The 22191-nt window shown below is 35.9% G+C and overlaps 1 protein-coding gene across 1 annotated transcript; it reads right to left on the bottom strand.

The window, feature by feature from the left end:
* Positions 1 to 8747: 8747 nt before the first annotated feature.
* On the bottom strand, positions 8748 to 17156 carry LOC144435815 (uncharacterized). The gene is made up of 8 exons (XM_078124445.1): positions 15772 to 17156; positions 14521 to 14624; positions 12275 to 12438; positions 10995 to 11193; positions 10630 to 10702; positions 10197 to 10328; positions 9819 to 9894; positions 8748 to 8897 (listed from the first exon to the last, which is right to left on the bottom strand). Exons 1-8 carry the CDS (start codon positions 17154 to 17156, stop codon positions 8748 to 8750), a joined length of 2283 nt encoding a protein of 760 aa, XP_077980571.1.
* Positions 17157 to 22191: the final 5035 nt, after the last annotated feature.

Raw genomic sequence — 22191 nt, 5'->3', positions numbered from 1 at the left:
CGTTCAAACCTAGCCGCTACCAATGTAAGGTGGGGCCAAAAAAACAAATATTCACGTTTCCCTATAGTGTGACGTAGAGGGCGCTGCTTAACATCGAATACCATAGCACCACGCACATAATGATAGCTTACAAACTTGAACAATTGTTGGTGTAGAAATTAGTAAATAGAAATATAGATTGTAAACATAAATAAAATAAATGTTCCCATGGCAGAATTCATAGAGAGAGAGAGATAGAGAGAGAGAGAGAGAGAGATAGATCAGAGAGAGAGAGAGAGAGAGAGAGAGAGAGAGAGAGAGAGAGAGAGAGAGAGAGAGAGAGAGAGAGAGAGAGAGAGAGAGAGAGAGAGAGAGAGAGAGAGAGAGAGAGAGAGAGAGAGAGAGAGAGAGAGAGAGAGAGAGAGTAGATGGTATGTAAAGGACGAGATATCAATAGTTCAATGTAGGATATAACCAGATTTAAACTGAATGCCTTCCGTAACGGTATATAGTCTTGCAATTTCATGATTTATGCAAGAAATGTAGCTCTATATCTGTGATTCGTCAAGTCCCAATGAAAGTTAGTTGTCAAAAATGTTGTTGAAATGCCCGCCTCGCCTCCTATTCTCAGCACAGGAAAGCTTGCCATCCTCGACTTCACTCGGCTTTTGTGATCCCCTACATACCCGGGATATGGCATGTGCATGTTGAACTTCCTTCTGTCCAACCACGAGTTTACACATTCCTTTAATCACTACCGGAAAATTGTTAAGATTTTGTTGAGTGGCGCGCCCTCACTGTACACTAATTATATAGAGGTCAATGTTTCTTCGTAGGCTAGGCGAGGCTTGGTCTATTTTCCATATTTTGACCACATACATTTTGGGTATAAATTATAGATTATTACACTTGATAAATATGTGAGAGTGTATTTATATCCTGAGATACAGAGCTAGATAAATGATTATGTACAAGCCTTGCAACAAACAGCGGTAGTTTGTTATCGAGAGAAATCGGAAAACAACATTGTAAAAAGGAGATGGTTCGAGGTCAATATAATACTTCCTAAACTTCTAATCGAAAATCTAAAAAGACACAATTTCTCTTTATTCATCTGCGCATTAGTGTGTGAAATTTGAAAATGATAAGTCCATATTTGACGAAATTGTAACAATAATAAATATTTCACCTGTTTGTGAACTCCGCGCTCATTGTAAACCTATTTTAAGGCCAAGAAAAAAATTGTTTTCTGGTGAGTTTGAATCACTTAAATACCCTGCCTCAGTCTTCTTTTTTTCTCGTGTTTGTCCAGCCAATGCAGAGTGCAGATCCAAGGGAAACACAAAATAAGGTTGGCACGAAACCCCTGAAAACAGAGTCTTTCTCAGTGTCGAGCACAAGTATAAAGTTGGTGTCAGATTCAGATTCAGGTAGCGTCATATTGAGCGTCAGATAGCCTCAGATCCGAATACACCCAACAGCGTGAAGCAGAATCCTTCCCTGTAGTCTCAACGGTAATTATTTCAGGTTTGAGTCCGTCAGGTGTCTTCGGATCTGAGGCCATCTGACGCTCAATATAACGTTCAAAATAACGTACCTGAATTTGAATCTGACGCCAACTTTATACTCGTTCGATCGATTAATTACTCAAATTGGTCATTAATATTCATCGGATTATTACTAAAACCTAATCAGTTCTTGCCATTACCCTACAGAACATGTCTATCCGTTTGAATTGATGCAGCCGTTTGTTCGGAAATGGTGATACAGACACACACAGACAGACACACAGACTTCATCGCTATTATATAAACTTCCTTACGGAAGTTAAAAAACTAAATTCTTTTACTTTAGGGGTGGGGTGAACGATTTTAGTTCTCATCGTACAAAAATCAATTTTACTTTTGATGGCTCTGTTTGTACCCCTAATTGCAGATATTCCTCTTAAAAATGTCAAATTGAGAAAGAACAAATGCATTGCACTAAAATAAAGTAAAGTGTCAACAAACGAAAGTATTCATAGCACTATATATTACTACATACCGTACCGGCTTTGTATTCATAGCACTACATACTACTACATACTGGCTTTGTATTCATAGCACTACATACTACTACATACTGGCTTTGTATTCATAGTACTACATACTTCTACATACTGACTTTGTATTCATAGCACTACATACTACTACATACTGGCTTTGTATTCATAGCACTACATACTACTACATACTGGCTTTGTATTCATAGCACTACATACTACTACATACTGGCTTTGTATTCATAGCACTACATACTACTACATACTGACTTTGTATTCATAGCACTACATACTACTACATACTGGCTTTGTATTCATAGTACTACATACTACTACATACTGACTTTGTATTCATAGCACTACAGACTACTTCATACTGACTTTGTATTCATAGCACTACATACTACTACATACTGGCTTTGTATTCATAGTACTACATACTACTACATACTGACTTTGTATTCATAGCACTACAGACTACTTCATACTGGCTTTGTATTCATAGCACTACAGACTACTTCATACTGGCTTTGTATTCATAGTACTACATACTACTACATATATACTGGCTTTGTATTCATAGCACTACATACTTCTACATACTGGCTTTGTATTCATAGCACTACATACTACTACATACTGACTTTGTATTCATAGCACTACAGACTACTTCATACTGGCTTTGTATTCATAGCACTACATACTACTACATACTGGCTTTGTATTCATAGTACTACATACTACTACATACTGACTTTGTATTCATAGTACTACATACTACTTCATACTGACTTTGTATTCATAGCACTACACACTACTACATACTGGCTTTGTATTCATAGCACTACATACTACTACATATATACTGGCTTTGTATTCATAGCACTACATACTACTTCATACTGGCTTTGTATTCATAGCACTACATACTTCTACATACTGGCTTTGTATTCATAGCACTACATACTACTACATACTGGCTTTGTATTCATAGTACTACATACTACTACATATATACTGGCTTTGTATTCATAGCACTACATACTTCTACATACTGGCTTTGTATTCATAGCACTACATACTACTACATACTGACTTTGTATTCATAGCACTACAGACTACTTCATACTGGCTTTGTATTCATAGCACTACATACTACTACATACTGGCTTTGTATTCATAGTACTACATACTACTACATACTGACTTTGTATTCATAGTACTACATACTACTTCATACTGACTTTGTATTCATAGCACTACACACTACTACATACTGGCTTTGTATTCATAGCACTACATACTACTACATACTGGCTTTGTATTCATAGTACTACATACTACTACATACTGACTTTGTATTCATAGTACTACATACTACTACATACCAGCTTTGTATTCATAGCACTACATACTACTACATATATACTGGCTTTGTATTCATAGTACTACATACTACTACATACTGACTTTGTATTCATAGTACTACATACTACTACATACCAGCTTTGTATTCATAGCACTACATACTACTACATATATACTGGCTTTGTATTCATAGCACTACATACTACTACATACTGGCTTTGTATTCATAGTACTACATACTACTACATACTGACTTTGTATTCATAGCACTACGTACTTCTACATACTGATGACTTTGTATTCATAGTACTACATACTACTACATACTGACTTTGTATTCATAGTACTACATACTACTACATACCAGCTTTGTATTCATAGCACTACATACTACTACATATATACTGGCTTTGTATTCATAGCACTACATACTACTTCATACTGGCTTTGTATTCATAGCACTACATACTTCTACATACTGGCTTTGTATTCATAGCACTACATACTACTACATACTGGCTTTGTATTCATAGCACTATACTTCTACATACTGGCCTTGTATTCATAGCACTACATACTACTACATACTGGCTTTGTATTCATAGCACTACATACTACTACATACTAGCTTTGTATTCATAGCGCTACATACTACTACATACTGGCTTTGTATTCATAGCACTACATACTACTACATACTGGCATTGTATTCATAGAACTACATACTACTACATACTGGCTTTGTATTCATAGCACTACAGACTACTACATACTGGCTTTGTATTCATAGTACTACATACTACTACATACTGGCTTTGTATTCATAGCACTACAGACTACTACATACTGGCTTTGTATTCATAGCAGTACATACTACTACATACTGGCTTTGTATTCATAGCACTACAGACTACTTCATACTGGCATTGTATTCATAGTACTACATACTACTACATACTGACTTTGTATTCATAGCACTACATACTACTACATACTGGCTTTGTATTCATAGCACTACATACTACTACATACTGGCTTTGTATTCATAGCACTACATACTACTACACACTGGCTTTGTATTCATAGCACTACATACTACTACATACTGACTTTGTATTCATAGCACTACATACTACTACATACTGGCTTTGTATTCATAGTACTACATACTACTACATACTGACTTTGTATTCATAGCACTACAGACTACTTCATACTGGCTTTGTATTCATAGCACTACAGACTACTTCATACTGGCTTTGTATTCATAGTACTACATACTACTACATATATACTGGCTTTGTATTCATAGCACTACATACTTCTACATACTGGCTTTGTATTCATAGCACTACATACTACTTCATACTGACTTTGTATTCATAGCACTACAGACTACTTCATACTGGCTTTGTATTCATAGCACTACATACTACTACATACTGGCTTTGTATTCATAGTACTACATACTACTACATACTGACTTTGTATTCATAGTACTACATACTACTTCATACTGACTTTGTATTCATAGCACTACACACTACTACATACTGGCTTTGTATTCATAGCACTACATACTACTACATACTGGCTTTGTATTCATAGTACTACATACTACTACATACTGACTTTGTATTCATAGTACTACATACTACTACATACCAGCTTTGTATTCATAGCACTACATACTACTACATATATACTGGCTTTGTATTCATAGCACTACATACTACTACATACTGGCTTTGTATTCATAGTACTACATACTACTACATACTGACTTTGTATTCATAGCACTACGTACTTCTACATACTGATGACTTTGTATTCATAGTACTACATACTACTACATACTGACTTTGTATTCATAGTACTACATACTACTACATACCAGCTTTGTATTCATAGCACTACATACTACTACATATATACTGGCTTTGTATTCATAGCACTACATACTACTTCATACTGGCTTTGTATTCATAGCACTACATACTTCTACATACTGGCTTTGTATTCATAGCACTACATACTACTACATACTGGCTTTGTATTCATAGCACTATACTTCTACATACTGGCCTTGTATTCATAGCACTACATACTACTACATACTGACTTTGTATTCATAGCACTACATACTACTACATACTGGCTTTGTATTCATAGTACTACATACTACTACATACTGACTTTGTATTCATAGCACTACAGACTACTTCATACTGGCTTTGTATTCATAGCACTACAGACTACTTCATACTGGCTTTGTATTCATAGTACTACATACTACTACATATATACTGGCTTTGTATTCATAGCACTACATACTTCTACATACTGGCTTTGTATTCATAGCACTACATACTACTTCATACTGACTTTGTATTCATAGCACTACAGACTACTTCATACTGGCTTTGTATTCATAGCACTACATACTACTACATACTGGCTTTGTATTCATAGTACTACATACTACTACATACTGACTTTGTATTCATAGTACTACATACTACTTCATACTGACTTTGTATTCATAGCACTACACACTACTACATACTGGCTTTGTATTCATAGCACTACATACTACTACATACTGGCTTTGTATTCATAGTACTACATACTACTACATACTGACTTTGTATTCATAGTACTACATACTACTACATACCAGCTTTGTATTCATAGCACTACATACTACTACATATATACTGGCTTTGTATTCATAGCACTACATACTACTACATACTGGCTTTGTATTCATAGTACTACATACTACTACATACTGACTTTGTATTCATAGCACTACGTACTTCTACATACTGATGACTTTGTATTCATAGTACTACATACTACTACATACTGACTTTGTATTCATAGTACTACATACTACTACATACCAGCTTTGTATTCATAGCACTACATACTACTACATATATACTGGCTTTGTATTCATAGCACTACATACTACTTCATACTGGCTTTGTATTCATAGCACTACATACTTCTACATACTGGCTTTGTATTCATAGCACTACATACTACTACATACTGGCTTTGTATTCATAGCACTATACTTCTACATACTGGCCTTGTATTCATAGCACTACATACTACTACATACTGGCTTTGTATTCATAGCACTACATACTACTACATACTGACTTTGTATTCATAGCGCTACATACTACTACATACTGGCTTTGTATTCATAGCACTACATACTACTACATACTGGCATTGTATTCATAGAACTACATACTACTACATACTGGCTTTGTATTCATAGCACTACAGACTACTTCATACTGGCTTTGTATTCATAGCACTACATACTTCTACATACTGGCTTTGTATTCATAGCACTATGTACGACTACATACTGACTTTGTATTCATAGCACTACATACTACTACATACTGGCTTTGTATTCATAGCACTACATACTACCACATACTGACTTTGTATTCATAGCACTACATACTGACTTTGTATTCATAGCACTACATACTACTACATACTGGCTTTGTATTCATAGCACTACATACTACTACATACTGACTTTGTATTCATAGCACTACATACTACTACATACTGACTTTGTATTCATAGCACTACATACTACTACATACTGGCTTTGTATTCATAGCACTACATACTACTACATACTGACTTTGTATTCATAGCACTACATACGACTACATACTGACTTTGTATTCATAGCACTACATACTACTACATACTGGCTTTGTATTCAGAGCACTACATACTACTACATACTGACTTTGTATTCATAGCACTACATACTACTACATACTGACTTTGTATTCATAGCACTACATACTACTACATACTGGCTTTGTATTCATAGCACTACATACTACTACATACTGACTTTGTATTCATAGCACTACATACTGACTTTGTATTCATAGCACTACATACTACTACATACTGGCTTTGTATTCATAGCACTACATACTACTACATACTGACTTTGTATTCACAGCACTACATACGCAACGTAATGATTTGAAATTGATTGCGCTGTCCGAAACATTTTCAATTTTGGCCAATTTCGTTGGAAGGGGGTGGGGTGGGGTCTGGGGCTTAACTAAACTAGTTATCTCGCCCCTAAGCCATCTTAATGAAGCAAAACACAGTGTGTGACACCATAAAAGGGAAGTAACAATATGTCAGTTCTTGTTGAAAGCGAGGACGATGACTTATGAAGATTGATATTGTTTTAACACATTATTCTATAATGCAGTAAAGTTACGTTCTACTATTTTGTTTGATATTAAAGTTGGTAAGACAACCTTTTGGTTGATTCATCCGCTATTAAAGGGCAAGGTGTTCAATGATATATGTTAGTAGCACTTGACAGAACTAACTAGACAACATTTGTTATAATTAGTCACGGCTCACATCACTATCGAAAGTAAGACATAATTCAATCAAACCGCAGTAACGTGGATAAGTTGCCTTTGTATAGACCTGAATCTGATTGAAATAGTTATCACTGAAATATTTTCACAAATTCTAAAAAAAAATAATTGTCATTGACAAGTTTGAATGTAGCGCTGTATTTCGTTTTTATTGTGATACGAACATACATTGCCGTATACAAGCCTAATGCAATTAATATAATATTCAAAACTTCACATCACATGATCAAGTCAACTCAAATCAAATCACATCAAACACAACACGTGATTTTTATCTCTGAAGTATTACAATATAAAGCTAGTAAACTGTTATATGATGTCTCGGCTGGACACGTACACATATGAACAAAGTGGCAGGCCACTGGTCCAACTGAAATCGATTTTTAAGCAACTGACGAAATAACATGTTCGCATATCACATTATGGTCGTTACAAAAATTGTGTCTAGCTCATTAAATTGTGGGTATCACACGTGACTAACAATGTATATATTGATATATTAAAAATCATTTTTTTTAAATAGTAAATTTCGTAAAAAGTGAATATGAAAGTGTTGATAGCTTATAATACAATATGACATTGCTGAATCCATGTTTGACGCCATCACGTTTATCATCATATCCATTAGACATATACATGTATGTACACCCAGTTGGAGTCCATGTCAGCTAGCTAGCTATGGTCGATTTGGGGAACGATTCGGGAATATCAAAGTTTTATAGTCAGGTTACGCGGGCCATCGTCACTTGCATTGTGTGCCTTCGTATCATAAAGACGTATGGGTAGTTTTAATTGATCAGGGTAACTAGTTATGTTTTGTTAAAACCCCTCCCCTACATAGACCCGTTCGTCAGCCGTGCCCCAGTCCCCACTTTCCACCTGCACGTAAATGTGCGCACGTACATTCAGGGATGTACTGATCCACGTCCTGTAATCTTCCTACAACAGAATATGCAGGAATGGCATAAGAACACGATGATTTCCATAATGGTAATGATAGATAAACCAATGTACAGACCAAGAGTACCTCCAATACTGCTAAGCAATGATGCCGTCTGTGAAGGAAAAAAAGACACATTGATCTAAATACCGTTGTAATCTATATTTACTTTTGGTCTGTATTTGTTTGTTTGGTGGTTGGATGCGTTTGTGTATGTGTGTCACCGTGTGCGAGTGTGTGTCTGTCTGTCTGTCTGTCTGTATGTATGTATGTATGTATGTATGTATGTATGTATGTATGTATGTATGTATGTATGTATGTATGTATGTATGTATGTATGTGTATATGGGGGTATGTGTGAGCATGTGTGGGGGTGAGTCTGTGTGTGGGGGTGTGGGGTGTATGGGGTAGTTTGGGCGTGTGTCCTTTATGAATCACCATGTCTGCTAATATGATTATGAGTGTACGGTATTTGGGATGTTCCGGTGTTCCATCCATCCATCCATCGATCTAATCATTACTTGTAACTTCTTGAACAAGTCAGGAAACAATGAGTAGAACTCTCCGACTTAGAAAGTGCAATATATCAAGACTTAAAGATAACCTTGAGTACCACTCCCCCGGACCACTCCCTGAGTTAGAAAGTGTCCTATATCAAGACTTAAAGGTAAACTTGAGTACCACTCCCCCAGACCACTCCCTGAGTTAGAAAGTGTACTATATCAAGACTTAAAGGTAAACTTGAGTACCACTCCCCCGGACCACTCCCTGAGTTAGAAAGTGTACTATATCAAGACTTAAAGGTAAACTTGAGTACCACTCCCCCGGACCACTCCCTGAGTTAGAAAGTGCAATATATCAAGACTTAAAGATAACCTTGAGTACCACTCCCCCGGACCACTCCCTGAGTTAGAAAGTGTACTATATCAAGACTTAAAGGTAAACTTGAGTACCACTCCCCCGGACCACTCCCTGAGTTAGAAAGTGTCCTATATCAAAGGTAATTTTGAGACTAAATCATGGAAGTAGTTCTTACGTTATGTTTGGGTGTCTGTACGATACTCTGGAAGTTCAGTTCTTCAAAGAATACCTTCAAGCGAACCAAGTTAAGCCTTGAATGAAATCAAAGTAAATAACAATATACATGGTTAGTAACAAAAACAGGGGAAACATATTGATCTCATTCCCAATTTCCTTCCGATATGAAAAGTGATTCCTTGATTGGCCTCATGGTGTACACTGCAGACGTCAGGTTATACACCGATCGCGAGGTACTGACATGATGTTAAGGGACACACGTTAACGTGGTGCAGCCTGTATTAAAGAACGCCGCCAACGAACATGTTGTATACTAAATGTCTGTGTTCACGGTCTGCAATCTGTGGATGTTATTTATCATTACACACATTATTACCTTGATGCATCTACGTCTTGGAGGGTTATAGCAGCTTTAATACTCTTTTCGGAAAGTACTCCATATAGGTGAGACTCATACCGTTCAGATGGCCATAGAGAAGATGATACCATGGTACTGTAGCTTGTTTCCCTGGAAACAATAGAAGGTACAATGTCCTTACTAGTTGGCGTTTGAACAAACCGACGGCTGTTGTTATGTTACTTGTGTGAAAGGGTACCCGTGAACAAGCGAAAAATGACCTGTTACAAGGTTAAAAGTGTTTTTCAAGGCTCATTTGTCACCATATACAGATTCACTTAATTCAAGTTATTTTGGCTTGTTGGCAAGGAAAGTGTCATGTTGAATTGTTATCTGTAGAATTGTAGTTGAATTTTCGCCAAGAAAAATTATTGTAGTATTAGCTATATTGGGACATTAAGTAAATACTTACTCGCATGGATTTTTACAAGTACAGTTCAACTCATCATCTTCGAAGAGACCTTCAACAAGCTGTCGGCATCGCTCTGCGGAGGAAAACAATCTGTACCATTAAATTTTTATAAATTTTTTATATTTCGGGCTCTCTCTGTTTCTGTCTGCCAGTCCATCTCTCTATATATCTGTCTGTCTGTCTATGTATCTGCCTCTGTCTCTCTCCCTCTGTCGGTCTGTCTGCCCCCCCCCCCCTCTCTCTCTCTCTCTCTCTCTCTCTCTCTCTCTCTCTCTCTCTCTCTCTCTCTCTCTCTCTCTCTCTCTCTCTCTCTCTCTCTCTCTCTCTCTCTCTCTCTCTTAATGAACGTAGTGCAGTGTCCTTACGCTGTGTGGTGTTGACATAGCTGCATTTATCTTCGTCCAACAGAATATCAGTGACGCAACCACATCTCTCTATTAAGTTCTTTTGTAAGCACTCCTTTACACATAGGTTAACTGAATATTTAAACTCCGTGTTTACGATGTAGTATTCGTCACCCGAGGTACAGTTGCCATAGTTACCACCTTGGCGAGAAATATCGTTCTGAAATAAAAGAATATACATTTTGACTTGCATATTATTTGAATATTACGCAAATAGTAAGCTAAGCGATTTGTTACAAATCTACCAATATATATATAGTCTGTATATCTTAACCTGTATATCTTGGCCTGTGTGTATTATCTTAGTTTATATATCCTAGCTTGTATGTCTTGTCTTGGTCTGTATATCCTAGCTTGTATGTCTTGTCTTGGTCTGTATATCCTAGCTTGTTTGTCTTGTCTTGGTCTGTGTATCTTAGCCTGTATTTATTGGCCTGTATATTATATCTAGGGCTGTACCTTTTGGCCTGTATATTACAGCTTGTGACTGCATAGCGTATAGACAGGAAAAGTACACAAATGAATTGGATTAATTGCACTTTGCACAGCATGCTAGAAGCAAAGAGACATGTTGTTTGATAGGACCGGTTTTATAGCCTATTGACATAATTATGTTTGGCCATTCTTATTTGGTTTCCCAACCTTTCAAAGCAGTTTTATTGTGTCCTCTAAGGGATAAATATGTTATTACTGTGGGTTGAGAAATAAGAGGTATTGCAAGTCCCTGTAGTGAAGGGGTGTTTGGAAAACTGCCAGAATTGATGCTGTTATTTTCCCTATGATACGTGCGAAATTCTTACTGGGAATGTCTGTTGAGAGTTATTCAGTCATAAGACATGTTTTATCCCCTTTGTCAAACTTAGAAGGTCACTATACAATATAAACACGACTAAACATTGAGATATTACTGAAGTTGACGAATGAAATTCAATTATGAATGCTTTCATTGGTAAACTTCTACTTCATAAACCAATCTCGCTAGCCAAGAACCCTTGGATATTGTGGGTGCATGACAATTGTTTGGATGTCATTCAGTCTTATGACATTTTGCATTATCTTTGGTGAAGTTATTTAGCAGAATTTTATTGGCTGTCATTTTAGTTTGAGCAGCTGTTTTTGGAGTGAGTTGTGCAACCAAGGTGAACACTGCATGTCAGTAGAACATTTAGAGGACTTTGCACAATTTATCCGTATATCTTGGCCTGTAAGTCTTGTGTTGTAACTTCGTCTAGTTGACTTACTTTGCGAAGTCCAATTGATGAAGCTTGTCCTGGTGATACAGTGATACCGATGTCTTCAGGGAAGGGCATTACATCTTGAGGCGATATTGATACCCTAACTCCACTTTCTTGAGAAAACAGTCCAACATATTCCGGTTGTTCAATGAAGAGCGTCAAGTGTAGCCCTGCATACAACCAAAAAAGTAAAAGGCAAACGGGGTGGTCAAATTTATAAATCATTGCAAAGTTATTCAAACAGTTGATATAATGTTATCTAAGATGCAACAGTCTACTTTAAATTTGTGAATTCAATATTTCTGAGTTTTGTTCTATATAGAGTACATTATTATCATCACATGTAGTACATAGGGTACATAGATGCAATGATGAAGAACGTGATACATTTAATTGTATTTGGAAATATTTACTTTTTATTAAACATTACGGAAGAGTAAATTAATGTATAATTTTGCATTGACCATGTACCCACATTCGATACAGATCATTTAATTGGGTACTCAGTTATAAGTACTCCAGTGCTCTTAACCAAGTAAAAATCTTCAGCAAGTACGGTGGCGTCATAAACATTTCTCCTACCTGCAACAATTTTTACCTCATCCTAGAGAGAGTCAAAATTGAACAAGCAGGTCGACTTATTCTGACGCAAATCTATAACATAATCGTTATGTTTATTGTACAATACACACAGAGTTGCCGTCAAGTGTTATTCACTGCAGATCGAACACTCCCTATTTTGTTTCTTTTACGCGTATACACCTTCACTGGACAATCACGTCTCAGAAGCGCTCACGGCTCAGTAAATTAAATTTAGCATAGTCAAAGAGTACGGTCATATTTACTACACTGCAAACCGAAATACAAATGTCAAACTTAGTGTATCATGTACATGATGTTCAGTACTATAACATATGGTATTATCAAAGCCATAGTTACATAATTTCAATATTTCATAGAGTCGTAAACATTCATATGCCTGGCGTACTAAAATACGCGGCCGCCGAGTGAAAGACGGAAAACTTAACATTTTTCCTGAATGGGATTGAAATTCGAAAAAGTAAAACGATAGAGTTTTAGGGCGACATAGTGAGACATGTCATCTCAAATATTGGTTGAAGTAACAGAAAAATAAAAAAGTTAAACCGAGGGGTTTTATGAGGTGACGAGTATCCACGGCGATGCCATGATTTCCCATAGACCACAATGGCGTTTACTGAATTCAACAGGGTGCGAACTTCTCGTCGGTTCAATTTTTTCAAATTTCGACTTATGATTTTCAAATTTTGCAACCATTTTCGGAGTATAATAGGCTAAATTCGTATCGTTTTAGAATTTTGAATTAATACTCTATATTATTGTAATCTGTATTTGAGTATGATTTTATCTTCAAGTATTCTTAGCCGTTGACAAAACTAACGATATTTACGCCAACACGCATCTTTAAAGTAGGCTTGAAATTACGAAAATAGGTCAGTAAATGTTATAAAAAGTACGAATTACAAGGGCACTTCATCCTAAAATCAAAACTACCAAATAATGGCTGATATATGTAAGATATAAGGTCCTAACACGACAAAATATCAAGGAGTGTAAATAATATACAAACGAACGTTCCACTGTAACTCAACAGTGGACGTATCGATCGATATTCTTTTCACTGGAAATTGATACAATGTTACGACATGTTGGCTGGTCGTCTCTAAAAATGACGGCGCCAAAAATCCAAAATGCAGCGCTGATATAAATAAAGGACTACTGCGAGAAAATTATCCAGTTTAGGCATCTCCTTGATTCATAAACATTAATACACGGGCACAATAATATAGGGCCTGTCGACATACATGTATATCTCATGCGGCAAGTACGAACAAAATCGTTGTAAACCAGACGGTAATACTAGTATACTGCCTTATGAATATTCATTAGATACTTGTCAAATTTGACCCCGTTGTTGACCTTTCAGGCACAGTCGGCGCTTCGCGGAATATGAAACAAATAGGTACCGGTTCGTCCCGCAGTGTTAGGCCAAAAAAAATGTTTGGCTCCGGTTACCAGACCCCACTTAGTTGTTTCACTGCCGAACCTAAATTTTTGTTTTACGCATTCGAGAAAACAATCGCGAAAAAATATAACACTGTGACATTAGTTTTGTAACATATAAACGCTGAATTGAAGAAACTGAGGCACACAAAGCGAACTACTTCCCTCTTAGATTCGTATCCATGACAACACACACATTGCGTACTTACCATACTGAGAGCCAGATTTACCAGTTTGTCTAACAGCTTCATTTATACCACTGTTGAAAGTAAAACAGTTTCCATAGTTCTTGTTTTGCCATTGGTAGAAATGACTACAATTGGAATTAGATCAAAACAAACACACGTAAGTGTCACTGTGTCTGCTATCTGGTTTGATGATACGTGCTTACTATGAGGTACCGAATATAAAGTTATCATTTTATAGTACTAAAATGTATATTTATATTAACTACATACCATGCGTACATACATACATACATACATACATACATACATACATACATACATACATGCATGCATGCATGCATGCATGCATGCATGCATGCATACATACATACATACATACATACATACATACATACATACATACATACATACATACATACATACATACATACATACATACATACATACATACATACATTCATACATACACACACACACACACACACACACACATACATACATACATACATACATACATACATACATACATACATACATACATACATACATACATACATACATACATACATACATACATACATACATACATACATACATACATAGTAAATAGTATCAAACTCGTAGAATAGAGTGCTCGATGCTTGGGTAAGCAGGGCGGGAATAATCAAAGTAGGTTGGTTTGAACTTGAGGTGCTTGGTTGTAACTCAATGTCTGATGAACGCATTGAGCGTGAAACTCGGAGTCACAACCAAGCACCTCAAGTTCAAACCAACCTACTTTGATTACATACATACATACATACATACATACATACATACATACATACATACATACATACATACATTCATACATACATACATACATACATACATACATACATACATACATACATACATACATACATACATACATACACACACACACATACATACATACATACATACATACATACATACATACATACATACATATATACATACATACATACATACATACATACATTCATACATACATACACACACACACATCCACATACATACATACATACATACATACATACATACATACATACATATATACGCGCGCACGCACGCACACACACACATACATACATACATACATACATACATACATACATACATACATACATACATACACACGCGCGCGCACACACACGCACACGCTCACACACACATACATACATACATACATACATACATACATACATACATACATACATACATACATACATACAAGATTTGAGAACTTACGTGTAGTTACAAGGTCTTTTATCAAAGGTACATTGTAGGATGAAGTCCTTTGCCTGGTGTCCAATCTCCCTAAACTCATCATCAGTTGGATTAGCAACATCGGCAAGATCACTGAAATCTTCCATTCTCGAATTAGCATAAAATCCGTCCCAATCGTCATCTCCTGTGACACCATCCCAACCATAATCGTAATATTCCCAGTCACTCATTTCCAAATCACCCATGTCATCCCATTGAAATTCATTCATCCAGCTGTCCTCATAGTTCATTCCAGCACTACCACCATACGAAGCAAATCTCTTCTCTCGGTTAAGCTTTCTTTCGTGTTTTACTTTTTTCAAATCTTTCATTCTTGCCTTTCTGGTCTCCACGTCTTCTTGCCTACGTTGCTTAAATCTTTCTACTTCTGGTTCCATCAGTTTCTTCATGACGTCACTGAATTTCTTTCTATCTATGGGACGTCTTTGTCGCGTTGCTTCATCATTTTCCTGTGTCCTTGAATGGACTTGTCCGTGTAGCTTTTGATCAGTCTCGTAGTCTGGAAAGTCGGGGTAATCGCGATCGTTCTTTGATGGTCCCGATTTGGACTGTTTCGTACCCGTGTCTGTCTTCCTACGCTTCCAATGACCATGTTTATTGCTATTTTTCTCTTCAGAGATGGGATTGACTGAGTCCGGATTTTTTAAAGGTATGGAAAAGTCGTTGTCTGACGAAATGTCCTCACCCGGATGGAACTCGTCGAAGGAGGGTTCCTCGTTACCATATCCCCGTTCCAGTGATCGTCGTCGACGACCGGCTATTACCGACGCTTCTGTCGATGGTTCGTCTGTGGCTGAGTCGGAGTCGGAAAACCTATCAGAATAGAAATACCATTCAAAACCATCGTAATCCCAAATATTCGAATCTCCTCCTCCATCGATGTCGAGTATTCCTTCAAAGCGAGTCCCCTCCATCTCAGAGCGACGCAGACGATTCATATTGCAAACCGTTACGGCTGGGTATTCAACGCCGTCAGTTTTAGTGATCACCTCGATGGACACATCGACTGGCCAATCGAAAAAATCGAACACTAATACCAAACTTTGCCAGACAAACACTCCTGTACTACCAGCAACAACGATGAACCATAAAAATTTTGCCAAAGACTGCCTCGCGTTGATAATTCTAGGAATTCCATGAGCTGTGGTGTTGTCGGAAAATTCTTGAACAACATCACTGTAGGTCTTCAAGTTCTTTTTAGGGAATTCGTTAGATGACTCAATATATTCCGGCGGTGGTGATTGACTCTTTCCTGACGGGTACAACCCTTCGTTAAACATCAATCTTTTGTTGTATGGCATAGCCAAAGCGTCATGAGGGGTCACCATGGTTACGCCGTTAGACATGATGGACCTTTAGAGAATTAATCAACAATAAAAGCGGGAGGAAAAACAAAATGAATATGTTTTGTTCATTAGGAAAAGTTACTCAAATTAAACGTAATGTAATGTATATCGCACGAACGTTGAATAAAGTAAGCTCATTGTTCAATCTTAACGCTCTCCGCCCCCCCCCCCCTACAAGAAGAATTTTGACCCAATACCGCAACAAGCTGGACAAGTGAAAATACATTATCAAATTGTTGTTTGCCAATTAACAAGACGTCTTAATCAGTTTTTTGTTTATTTCACATATCCCGTCTAAAATAATGTACATTTCCGATATTTCGACATTGTTTCAAGTTTTCCGATCCACATTAAAAGGATCGATTGATAGGAGGCATATTATTTAACAAGATCTACACTAGCACACCGAATTCATCATTAATTTTCAAAACTTCAACAGTAACAACAATGTATTCGTAAACCTTCATGATTGGTTAATGGTGATAAGATGGACCGTGCATCCATTTGATAAAATGGACTCTAGATCTGCTGATATATGGCATCTCAAAATAATGGCAAGACTTGTAGCTGTTTGAGTTTAGAAATCTTGGGGTAGTTTAGAAAGAACCCAGTTCATTCCAACATAAACACAAATTATGTCCTCACACCACATGCAGACTCTTGTGAGCTGATATTCTATTCAAGGATGGTCATTATACAAAATAATGGCGTTATTAGGTATTAACGAATGTTCAAAAAATGCCGTGACCGGTGTCCGCTCCCCAAAACGATAGTTTTTAAGTGGAAACACCAAATATTGGTAAATATCTAGTAACGGCATTTGTATCATGTATAAAATGTAAGCTCACAAGTAACTGCCTCACATGAATACTGTTAAATTACTCTAAAGCTCACTTGAATTAATGTGAACCGTGGGCAATATCCGTTCAACTTGGTTTAACTCGCCTTACATTTAAATTATGACTTACAATTACAGCTGACAGTGGTTTCAGTCTTGTATGAATTAATGTAAAGTTTGCTGACTAAATCGAGCAGATACAATGTAATGGTTGTGAATACATGATGTATATATATATATATATATATATATATATATATATATATATATATATATATATATATATATATATATATATATGAATACACTGGGTGTATAGATACGTCAATGTTCACATGGAAAGATTCAATCATGATACTTTTCAGTCGCTAAAACCAATCTTTTCTAGCTCCTACTGCTAAGACATTACGTCATAGGTAGCGACGTCTTTAGGTGGACTTTTAAATGTTCTTCCACTGTTACTTACCTTAGTTTAAGTTAACGGCAATTTTTGACGAGAACTTTAATAGCGTACCACGTAATACTAGCGTAGACTAAAAAAAACTTCGGCACTGAATTCCTGTAGAACAGCAAATCTCAAATCAATGAATGATTCCGTCAAGTGTACACTGTGCAAGTTTGTGAAGAACTGTAGTGCCGCGTTTGATCGTCTGTACATTTCAGTACAATGCAACCTGACTGTTTGCTTTCGTTGATCAATATTGTGATCGATACAGAGCAAAGATAATGATTGAAAGTGTGTTGGTGTTCTGCATCTACTCACTTTCTGCATCAATTGCAGAAAAGCTGGTGTTTAAAACGTTACATGCGTATTTTACAACTTTTTGTAAACGCGTATGTTGGCTTTACAGTCAGTGAAGTAATGTAAAATGTAAAGATATGAAATATAATTAATGGTGACATGATTCATTTTGTCATTATGGTTGTTGTTACGCAACTTGTATGTTTACATAGTATTTATCTATACTCGTTAAGTGGTTAATAGGTGATGTATCTCACCTAGCCGTCCAAAAAAAACCAAGCAACCGAGTACAAACATATCATAATAAACCATTCAGAACTTTGTAGGCAACTTTTAGCAGTAATGTTTATTTATTCATTTACTTATTTATTTTTGAGAGAGACATGCAGAGAGAATAAACAGTTCACTTTCTCATACCAAGGAATCAAACATTCTTATCACCGTATGGTGGAGTTACGTCAAATTAAAAGTTTACAATTATGTCGAATTGAATTGAGACTAAATATTTGATATGTTAACATAACGATATTAATACGTAGTATTGCATGGTGGAAAACTGTAATTTGATGAAAATGATGAATTAAACAGTCGATTTTAGAAGTTTGGCAAGTTGTACTGTGTTTTTGGTAATCAATTAAAACTATTCTATAGATCAAATTTTACTACTTGTAACAAGTAGTAAATATATATATATATATATAATATAATATATATAATATATATATATATTGGACCACAAATAAAATAATTATATAAACCAGCAAATAAACAGATACTCATGGGGTATACTAGATATGTTTTTTTTCTATACCATCATTTTTGTAGTGATGGTATAGAAAAAAACCATATCTAGTATACCCCCATGAGTATCTGTATATTTGCTGGCTTATTTAATTATTTTATTTGTTCCTATACTTGTCGTTCGTTTGCTTATTTGTTGTTATTACTTGTTGTTCATTTATTTATTTATTTATTTATTTATTTATTTATTTATTCATTTATTTATTTATTTATTTATTTATTTATTTATTTATTTATTTATTTATTTATTTATTTATTTATTTATTTATTTATTTATTTATTTATTTATTTATTTATTTATTTATTTATTTGTTTGTTTGTTTGTTTGTTTGTTTGTTTGTTTGTTTGTATGTATGTGTTTTATTTGTTTGTTTGTTTGTTTGTTTGTTTGTTTGTTTGTTTCGTTTTGTTTGTCACACGGTTCTTGGGTTCCCTGTGGTATGTCGAGTCAAATCTCTATGCTAGGTTTTATATAGTTCCTGTCTTAGAAACAGCCACGTGGCGATTGTTTTTTATTGTGGATTTGACAATTTCATCTAGCTTACTAGAATGTGGTAACATTCTTGTCTAAAAAGACATTTTATGTGATTTTTTTGCATGAGCTTGTCGACAAGTTATTACTCACGGTGGAAAAAACTGACAGCTAGGGTAAAAATGAACTTTTTGGAAAGATATGTGAAGATTTGAACATATGATACTGTCTTAAGCCTTGAAGCATCAAATCTATGAATACGCCACCGTTAGATAAATACTTGAAGAGAGGGCACATTGAAGTTTGGGAAGTAACAATCTCGTGCCCTTGGAAACTTTGATTTTGCCGCTCGAGCATATATGGAACACATTAGGACGTAGTCATACGTTATGTTCCCACCATAATATGAATGAAAATGTCGAGTCATTCTTCATGTTCACGTATTGAAACTTTCTTAACCTGTAACAATACACAAGTGTCAGGGAACAATACTAGTAGTTATGACAACCAACGTACAAACTTGGAAAGCAACACGTCATAGTTAGAATGGGATGCCTCCTTCAAATTCAATCGCTGTCAAGAAACTCGGGGGGGGGGGCGAGGACACCACTTCTCATACCAATTGTATAGCACAAAATAGATACTATACGGGTCTACGATACATGCAGACGACAGTTCGTATAGTGAAATAGCTAAAATAGCTGAGAATTTGATAAATGAAATCTTACTGTTAACAATTGTAAGAATTATTTTGAAAATTATAGAAATATTCTGAGCTAAAGTTGAATTCAAATGTACTAGTACAGTTGGGCAGGTCGTTCCAAAATCGTCTGGCGAAGAAAAGCTTTCCTCTTTCTCATACCTTATGAGCGCAAAAATAACAACCATCCGTGTATGGTCGTCTGTGAGATGCCCCCTTCCCCTCGGGCTGCAAACTACATCACGTATTTCGACTTCCTGACTCGAACAAATTATTTTGACGATAACATTATGTAAAAAAAATACCTCGATTAACTAAAGTTTCGTTGTTGATGACTTAGTCACCTAAGAAATAATTAACTGTTACACAAATCTAGTTCTTAGTCTAGATTTGGATAATTTTACAAACTGGTAGTATCCACCATACATATATGTAAACTGGTAGTATCCACCATACATATATGTAAACTGGTAGTATCCACCATACATATATGTAAACTGGTGGTATCCACCATACATATATGTAAACTGGTAGTATCCACCATACATATATGTAAACTGGTAGTATCCACCATACATATATGTAAACTGGTAGTATCCACCATACATGTATGTAAACTGGTAGTATTCACCATACATATATGTAAACTGGTAGTATCCACCATACATATATGTAAACTGGTAGTATCCACCATACATATATGTAAACTGGTAGTATCCACCCTACATGTATGTAAACTGGTAGTATTCACCATACATATATGTAAACTGGTAGTATCCACCATACATGTATGTAAACTGGTAGTATCCACCATACATATATGTAAACTGGTAGTATCCACCATACATGTATGTAAACTGGTAGTATCCACCATACATATATGTAAACTGGTGGTATCCACCATACATATATGTAAACTGGTAGTATCCACCATACATGTATGTAAACTGGTAGTATTCACCATACATATATGTAAACTGGTAGCATCCACCATACATGTATGTAAACTGGTAGTATCCACCATACATGTATGTACAAACAGCTGATTTGTATTGTCTGAAATATCTAGGTAGGTGGGATGCCTCATACACAATTTCCTGGTGAACAAGTAAAAACGAAACAAATCTATTGACGCGGACATACATGTATTCTGGGGTGAGGTGAGGGGTGTCCTAGTGCCTGCATGAGAAAATAGTTATGAAATTGTTTCATATTATAATCCAAGTATTACAATATAACCGTGTTCTCAATCTTGCCAAGCGTCATCGCTAATAATGCACTTTTTTTATGTTTAAAAATTATTGTTTACGACATGATACGTCATTAGCTCAGCTCGGCCAATTAGATCCAAAACAAGGGTATTGATTAATGTAATGCCTTCACACAAATTTACTCTGATTATAATAGTGGCAAACAATCAATGTCTTTAGAATTATAAATATGGTGGCAGCGGTGGGATCGAGTGCTTACCATTGATCCCGA

Source organism: Glandiceps talaboti, chromosome 1 (assembly GCF_964340395.1).
Source record: "Glandiceps talaboti chromosome 1, keGlaTala1.1, whole genome shotgun sequence".
Classification (NCBI taxonomy): domain Eukaryota; kingdom Metazoa; phylum Hemichordata; class Enteropneusta; family Spengelidae; genus Glandiceps; species Glandiceps talaboti.
The sequence above is the reverse complement of the archived record's forward strand: the minus strand, read 5'-3'. Positions and strand labels throughout refer to the sequence as shown.